We start from the raw sequence: 8445 nt of genomic DNA, 5'->3' as shown, positions 1-8445 counted from the left end.
GTTACGTGCTTCTGCCAGTTTAGCCGGGCTCTCCTGGGGCAACGAGGTCAAACCCGTAAGCTTGATTTCCTCCTTACCCCCAACAGAGGAAAGCCCAAGTGGGAGGCAGGTTTCAGAGTGCTGAACAGCTTGCCCTTTCCCGCCGTACAACTCTCAAACTGGTTTTTCACATGCTGTAGATACCAAGCCTGTGGCTGAGCCACGTGGGCTTCCTGAGATCACTGCTGCTCCTCGAAGAGCTGTGGTTTCCTTGTTCCCAGTGTCCTCAGGGAGACAGAGGTGTTTGGATAAAAGGAAGCCTTTTCAGTGGTTTATGGTTTATATTATTTAAAAAAAAGTTTTCTAAGTTTTATTCTCATTCAGTACCTTCCCACAGTTGCTGCCACATGGGGCAAGAGGGAAGGGTGTAATAAAAAGCAAACCTGACATCACACATGCACGCTGTCAATCATCAAAGTATCAAAAACAAAGCCTGCAAGAGCACAAGCGTGTATAAATGTGGAGAAAAAGGGACACTGACTAAGCACATCAGGCCATCTTGTCCCTTTAAGACAGCTATAAGATAGGGTGGACAAAACCACCCACTTTCTGAGCTTGTCTCCGGGTCACCATCCCATCCTTTTCCAACTCCTCTCCCAACCCTCAGGTATAGCTGGGATTTGTCCCTCATGATTTACAGAGCCTTGGAGAGACAGGCCCAGGAAGGGGTGAATGAGGAATCCTTAGCGTTGGTTGATGCTTGATCATGTTATGGGGCAAAAGAAGCCAAAAGATCCTTTCTCTAGACCTGCCTGTCCCTTCTCTACTCTCACTCGATGGCATGGACTGGCCCCTGCGGGCTGGGACGGTGGCAGGATCAAGCATAGGAAGAGGACAGGGCAGAGCCCATCTGATGTTCGTCCCTCCTGTCCGCAGGAGAGCAAGGGAGGGCCATTGTGCTTCATTTTCAGGGGTTTGAAAGGGATGGGGTGTGAGAAGTAAACCCAGAGCAAAAAGTCTAATTGAGGATAACAAACATGGGGAGAGGAGCGGTCTGGACCTCGGCAAACGGAAAAGTTGAACTGTGGGTTCCAGTGTGTGCTAGAGCCTAGCTCTGACTGAAGCTGCGCGGCGTGCGAACGACGCTGGCAGAAGCAGAGCAACTGGCAGTTTGGCATCGTGTCAGCAGAGGAAGGACAGCTCCTTCTACCTAGGTGCCTCTGACTTGTCTCTCTGCCCCCCCGCTCCCCCCAGCCCCCCGAAATAAATAAATAAATATCCTGAAGCTGTGCGCGGCACTGGTGCAGCTCAGCAGAGCTCTGAACCCCCGGCCAAGGAGAGCCCGTTCTCGCCCCGCGTCTCGCGAGGCAAGGGCAGCGTCAGGGAACGTTCACGTGCGAGCCAAACGCAGAGTGCTCTCAAACCAAATCCCTCTGCCTGCAAATGAGAAAGCTGGGTTTCTGATTACTTGTTTCTAATGTTTTGTCACAATTTGTCACATCTTCCTCTGGAGATGGAGAAGATGAAAAAAACCAGGATGAGTGCTCCCTGGCCCAAGCTCAATATCCTGCACGTCTGCTTAGAGCTGTCAAGGAAGAAGGGCTCCCTCAAAGAAGTCACCTGGGAGATGCACAAGCTGCTACCAGTGTGCTGTGAGGTTACAATATCCAGCCCCTGTAGCTAAGGAAGAAAAAAGTCATTCTTTACCTCTGTAGAGGTGAGTCTAGATAGAGTCATCTGAGTCCCACATACCCTAGAAGTCTGGGGGAGCTTGGATGTGGATTCCTGTGACCTGGAGTCAAACAGGTACTATTTGGATGTGAATCCAAATCCAAATTGCCACAGAGTTTTGGCTGGGAGCCTTTATTCTATCTCTAATTCCACAAAAGTAAAAGAAACAAAAAACCCAATAAAGTAAAAGGTGCTTTTAAAATACCACGAGGAGAGAAACTGCCATGGAAATAAATAGCGAAAATAAGGACGTTAACGTCTCCGGTGTCACAGCAACTCTGAAATTCAAGTAGTGTGCACAGGCCTACAGCACTTCCTCACAGCCGCTGTCGGCGCGGCCTGAGGTTCAGAGCTCAGACTGTGTCCCGTTGTTCACTGAAACCACCAACTCCTCCCTGGCGCTGGAATGGATTTAGAGAGAAGGGGAGAGGAAAGATGGGTGCAGTCTCTGCTGAGAATCGGGTCGTTACTGTGTCCACCTGATGCCGCGCTTCAGCGGGACAGGACAGCGTTCTTTCTGTCCCTCTCTGTCATGCCTGAGCTGTAACGGCCACGCTTCAGAGCTGGAAAGGGTATTGCTTCAGATAGTCCCCCATCCGCCTAGGCAGAGGGAGCTGGTCCACGTCGGCTGTAGACTTGTTAATCCGTAGCCGGCACAGGTGCTGTAGGCTGGGGATGTTGTCCTTGCGGCTGAGCGGCCGGATGAGCTTCAAGTGTACTGCGGCTGCTGCCATCTCTTTTTGCATGGGAGGTAGAGGAGACGGAGGCGGGTAAGGAGCCTCGTTCTTGCTTTCCGTTGTGCAGGACATGACATAATGCTGGATGAGACTGACCACGTCCGGGAAGGCCAGGATGCGAGGTTTGGACAAGTAGTTTGAGTCCAGCCGGAACTTGCTGTCAGTGTATTCGATGCGCACGTTGGTGGGACCTCGATTTGTCTTGACGGAGAGCGTGAACAGGTAGCTGGGGTGGGTGCTGTCCCGAACCAGGAAGGTGCCCTCCGGCATCTTTTGGAGATGCTGCTTGGCCTCACTGGCAGTGATAGATCCCCAGTACCAACCTGGAAAAGCATCCCAGAAGGAACTTGTTAGGGAAATAATGTATTAAAGGACTGGCAATATATTTAGGGAAGCCTTGAAGCCTGCTGGGTTCAGGGCCAGGGAAGCAACCAGGCCCAGACTGGGTAAGACCTTCAGAAATTAAGACCGTGTCATGTTCTAAGGGTTTCCTACCTACACTGCTGTTGCTGAGCTGGGCTTGGGGTGAGGATGACTACTTTGCAGCTACACAGTTTACAGAGAAAGAGGGGCCTTTTTGCAATTCTGTGTCCCAATTCAGTTATAAAAGACAAAGCTTTTGCTTACACTAGTAATAAATTACACCATGATGCAAGTTTGTAGAGACTGAAAACACACTTGCTGCGTCCACAAGACTCAGCCGTGGCTGTGACACAACCAGGTTCCTGTCTGAAGTGGGATCAGGAGGTTGTCTCTGGAGCTCAGATTGCAGCGTTGGCTCCCTGCTCCCTGTAGCCTTCTGACCCCGTGACTCTGAGTTGAGCCTTACCAGATTCTCGCAGATAGGAGAAGGTCTTTGCAATGCAGAGCAGGTCTTCTTCAGGGTCTCGCGTCTGAGGTGGGGTGGTGTCGGGAACCGGTGCTGCAAAGGCAGGCGCGGACTCCTCCTGGAAGGCCATAACTGGCAGAGGCTGCATGATGGGCTCTGGCAGATCCACCGCAATTCCCCTGAGAGAGAGTCTCCTGATCTTCTCCTCCGCCAGCAAAGGATGAGGTCTGAAATGAAGGGCACACTCTGCTATTTTTCCTTGCCTTGAAATAGGTCGCAGTGTCTGTCAGTGCATGCTACGTTGTACTACATGTTACATTTCATAAACAGATCCTCAACATGGTTATGCTGCGAACAGGACAAGGTGGGGAAAATTACACAGCTAAAGACGAGCCCTTAGAAACAGGGAGAGAGAGTTGGCCTCTTGCACCTGCCAAAAGGTGGTCTATCCTGCAATTCAGGTTGATTTGAAATCTGATATTTTTAGATGTTGCATCTTAATACGTCGTTTCAGAGGCAATAAGGTTCACAGCAGCATTACAGCTTCAGTGACATCATTACAATGTTGGAGCATTTCTTTTCTGCCCGTGAGTTCGTTAGTCACTTACTGTAATATAATTAGAAGCAGAATTGGGAATAGCTTGGGTTCTGTCCTGTGCGCTGTCTGCTCAAGGCTGACCTGATCCTAAATGTGTCTGCTAGACCTCAGGGTGAGCTGATCTTGTAGTAGAATAATGGGAATTCTTGGAATTCTCCCAATCGTTCAACAGCACAACGGAGGTCTCGGCAGGACTGTAATCCCTGCAGGATTACAGCAGGAGGAGGTTCTGCCGTGACTGGGCCGCAATGAACATTAATCCCTCTGTGGCCTAAAGAGAGCGTTAGTGTAGGCAGTCAGCGTCTAAGCGCAGCTTCACAAAGCCTGGAGCCCTCCTCCACAGCATGGAGACTCCCAAAGGAAGGCAGAGCTCCAGGGGGAGGATGGATGTTGAGGGCCAGGGAAGTCTTCATTCCCAGGCACGTTCCTGAGCAAAAACGCTCGCTTCTGTCTTTTTTTCTAGGCTCTTGGCCTTTGTGTGCCCTGTGCTGCAGCGTGTCCTGTGTCAGCATCCCCCACACGCACTCACTGGAGATGTTCTTCCAGACACTTAACACAGTCCTCAGCGTGAGACCCTCACAGCACCACTGAAGGGTCCGCAGCGGCCACTTCCTCCCACATCTCTGAAGAGAGAAGCGGAAGGAGGCTGAAGTCATAAGCACTTCCTTTCCGATCTTCCTCCTTCTCTGTGAACAGCGACACTTCAGGCACATACATAATTGTGTTGGAAACTGATCATAGCTGCTCTCCACCTCCTCAAACTGCTGAGTCTCAGTTGGTGATGGGGAGCAGGAAGAAGAAATTTTGGGGAAAAGTAGATTAGAGAGAACCTGGAAACGGCTTCACAGTGATTTCTGAGCAAGAGCCACGATCAGTTCCATGACTCTGCATTTCTAATAAAACCATGTAGGTTTAGAGTAAGGTTTTTGTAAAACTGAATCTACAGAGAGACTCTTCTTGCCCGTGCAATACATGGCAAAATCCCACTATTCTGTTGGTATTTAGAAAAGAACATTCTTCCTTTTGCCATATGTCAAATCACATTTCAGAAGCAGAATATCTACTTGGCGTTCATGTTCCTCATTCTTATTCTGTTCGGGGGTAGGAAGCAAGGCAAACCTAATAAAAGCGGCTGCTGGCCCTTATCTTCACCCGACACCCTTGATCACAAGGACTGCATTTTCAGCGGCTTTCACGGAACTGTGGATCTGACTCTACTTCTGTATCTGGAGATTGCTGTTGGGAAACCTCTAAGTCCCACCTGAGCTACATTCGTAGGTGTTGAGGGCTGCATTTTTAAACATATTTGGTTGGCATGGTCATGGATGCAATGTCTTAATGTCATGGTCTTCACAAGTGTCTAGCTACCTACCTTCGTGGGGAAAGGAGACTCCTGATTCTCCATTTCCCTCCTTTTTTGACTATAACCCAGATCCTTCGCTGCACTGAACCCAGTAGAATATTTGGCGCTGTGCACAGAGGGTGTTGCACAGGACTGTTGGCAGAACATTCTCTCAGGTGTGTTCTTACACCGACTGTTCTCTCCCTCGCTCCCCAGAACTTGGATACTGCAGTCCAAATTCCAAATTGCTCTGAACTTACTTTCTCCTGGAAAATTTTTCTGCCCTACCCTTTGGGAAAGGTTTTGAACACGAAGAAAACTTTCCTCATTCCATGTTCCTAGCATGGAACACCTTTTTTTTTTTTCTTTTTATATACTGATTTTGGAGAGGAAATTAGGAATTGGGCAAGAGAATGGGAGGGAAGGGAGAGATAGCAAAGCTGCCTGGGGAAACGTACTCCCGTCTCATTGCAGAAGGTTGTTAGTTACAAGGGCCGTACCAACTCAGGTCAGTCCTCCAACAGACAACTGTGTGAGTATGTCAGCAGGTTTCTTTACAGAGCCACTGTGGGTCTCTGAAGCAGAGCCCATGTGCTTGAGACAGTTTCCCACTGTGCTCGCTCTCTGCTGCCGGACGTTTTCTGCCACCTGAAGCTGGAGGAGCCCACAGCCCATGCAGTCACTGTGGGGATTCTTCCACTGCAGCCAGAGAAGGGCCATGCTTACACTCTTCCTGCTTGCCTTCTGTACACCTGCCTTAGGCCCCTCTCCCCCCTACAGAAAGTCCTTGTGCAGCTGTAGTCTCAAAGGCGCACGGTGGGATTAGAAATTCTCCTGGACCAGGAGGTGCTGGTGTCCCAAACAACTTCGTACATAGGTTGAAGAAAAAGGAGCTGCCGCTGCGCCCAGGGCAGCTCCAAGTACAGCAAAGGGAGAGCAGAGGGATCAGTGAGTGATGGCAGGCTACAACTTTTAATGCAAGTACATTTGCAAGAGGGATAAGAAGAATTTTCTGGGATAAGGACGTTGAAAAGACCTGGAAAAGTCAGCCCTTCAATGGGGCAGAGTAAGTACTTGAGAGTAATTAGTGCTTGTAAGAAAGAAAGTAAAGGCAAGGCAAGTGGAGGATCAGGACTGAAGAAAGTGAAGTGTTAGTACAACGGCTGTGATGAGGAAGAAAGCAAATACATAAAATTTGGCATCTCTAGCTGGTAGTCTGTGTGGAGTCTCGAGAGAAACAGCAAAGGAACTTCCCTGTGCTTTGGCAATTAATGTTTCAAAAAGCCTTGGAAAGCCAAGAAAGTTCAAGAGACTCATATCTCTGATGTCATTTAGTGTTAGCTTTGCAGTTACTTTGCTGATAAGCTAAAACTTTGTAACACAGTACAAATAGTACAAGAAAAAGTGTGTCGAGCTGCTCTCCCATCAGCCACATCCCAAAGCTCCCATGGGAGCTTGGTCTGGAGAGGAGGCAGAGTATGGAGTCCAGGATCTATGAAATCCTACAGGACAACAGAAACTGAGCAATAAATGATCGTAAAAAAAGATACTGGGAGACAACCATCTACACATCTGGCTACATAACAAGTTCTTAGTGGGTGAAGGGAAGCAGTAGCTCTGGTATGCTAACCCTGGAGGAAAGCTTCAGATAAGGGTTTCACAAAGCCTGAGCTGAAAAACAAATTCCCTGTGCCGTGCCGTAGGAACTGCAGCTGTAGACTGGAAATGAGAGCAAAAACAGACCCGCTTGAGTAGCAGGAAAGTACTGGGAGGCACGAGCTCTGCTTGTCTGTGGAACAGATTTGGTGGGAAATGGCAGAGAAATCCCCATGCTTTAGTCATTTAAAGCAAACACAGCAAATGCTCTGCCTCGGAGGAAAATCCGCTGAGGGCAGGAGGGGTGGGTAACACTGACATTACGGCTCGGGCTGAAACAAATGCTGACACTTTCCAAAGACGCAGCATGCGTAAAAACGCTGGAGGATTCCCGCAGACCAGGTATTTACGCATGTTGGTGACCTGAGCCGATCCTGCCGACACTGAAGTGCCTACACAGTGGTACCGGGGAAGGTGTTACCTGCTCTCACTACCTGTGTGCCCCCTGCGGCTTTCATTCTGCAGAGTGCCCTGGGAGGGTGAGCCTGTACGTACATACATCCCGTCTTACCCATAAAAGCAATAGAAAATGAAAATTAGGTGTTTAGAATAAATATAGACAAAGCCATCTGAAATCCAGGGAGGTTTTTCCCTGTCAACAGGGTGTTTCCAGTGGGACATTAGAGAGCACCGAGGGTTTCGGGCTTGTTGTCTCCCTTGGTGCTACACACACCCCACTGAACAGCTCACTCCAGGTTTTTCCGAAGTTATACTCTCCCAAAGGCTTGGAATACCATGTAATTTGTCAGCAATAGAAGGCACGGAAATCAGGAATACTTTATGGTCCCATGATTTTTTGCCATAGAATCTAAAAAACAGGCACGTAGGACACACACACACACACCCCCCAGCACTCGGCCAGCGTCAGTCATTCCCATTCCATTACAGTCCCACATGAGCTGAAAAACTGTCTCAGGGAATGTCACTAATTACAATTACCAAACCACAGGTTTTAAAAGAAGGCTGCAAAGTATCTTACCCCTGAACACAGAGGATCATGTCACTCCTGGACCAAGGGAAAAGCATTAAGTCTTCAGGAAGGTGGGAAATGCTTTCTCCTCTTCTCTTTTCTTCTTCTCGTCTCCTTTGCTTCCCAGAAGGAGCACGCGAGTTCCAGCCTCCGGTTCGGGGTTCACACTAAGAGAAGGCTGGAGAGTCCCAGCAAACCCCTTCCGCAGGAGGTTGGCTTTCAGACACACAGCAAGCCGAGCAGCAGGCGAGGCAGGCTGGCCGAGACGGACCGTGCCGACTGTTCGGCAACTTTGGCCAGGAAACCGCATGCACTCTCAGCGCCTTGGAAGAGACCGTATTCTCCTTGTGCTTTTCAGAAAACAGCAAAGTTTAAAAAATAACCAGAGAAAAGGAAAACTACATGTATTTAAAGAGGAAGTAATCTTCCTTCAGAGCAGTATTATAGAAAAAAATATTCGTCACACTCTGAAATAATAATAAATAGGTACCAATAAATAATACCCCCGAAGGCTGGGGAGGAGAGACGGCAGGGCAGCAACCTGCTTTTTCCCTGACTCCAGAAGTAATGAAGCTCGGAGAAAAAAAACCCAACCTACTAAGT

At 49.0% G+C, this 8445-nt stretch overlaps 1 protein-coding gene across 1 annotated transcript; it reads right to left on the bottom strand.

The window, feature by feature from the left end:
- Positions 1-2267: 2267 nt before the first annotated feature.
- Positions 2268-7898, bottom strand: CISH (cytokine inducible SH2-containing protein). The gene is made up of 3 exons (XM_010159844.1): positions 7852-7898; positions 3277-3503; positions 2268-2770 (listed from the first exon to the last, which is right to left on the bottom strand). Exons 1-3 carry the CDS (start codon positions 7896-7898, stop codon positions 2268-2270), a joined length of 777 nt encoding a protein of 258 aa, XP_010158146.1.
- Between the last annotated feature and the right edge of the window lie 547 nt (positions 7899-8445).

The sequence above is a fragment of the Eurypyga helias genome, unplaced genomic scaffold (genome assembly GCF_000690775.1).
Source record: "Eurypyga helias isolate BGI_N326 unplaced genomic scaffold, ASM69077v1 Scaffold35839, whole genome shotgun sequence".
Classification (NCBI taxonomy): domain Eukaryota; kingdom Metazoa; phylum Chordata; class Aves; order Eurypygiformes; family Eurypygidae; genus Eurypyga; species Eurypyga helias.
The sequence above is the reverse complement of the archived record's forward strand: the minus strand, read 5'-3'. Positions and strand labels throughout refer to the sequence as shown.

Coding starts and splice junctions, on each gene's coding strand:
- CISH (XM_010159844.1), bottom strand. CDS start 7,898: ATGCTTTTCCCTTGGTCCAGGAGTGACATGATCCTCTGTGTTCAGGG. Junction 3,504..7,851: donor ATGATCCTCTGTGTTCAGGG/GTAAGATACTTT, acceptor CCTTCATTTCAG/ACCTCATCCTTTGCTGGCGG. Junction 2,771..3,276: donor CTCCTATCTGCGAGAATCTG/GTAAGGCTCAAC, acceptor ATGCTTTTCCAG/GTTGGTACTGGGGATCTATC.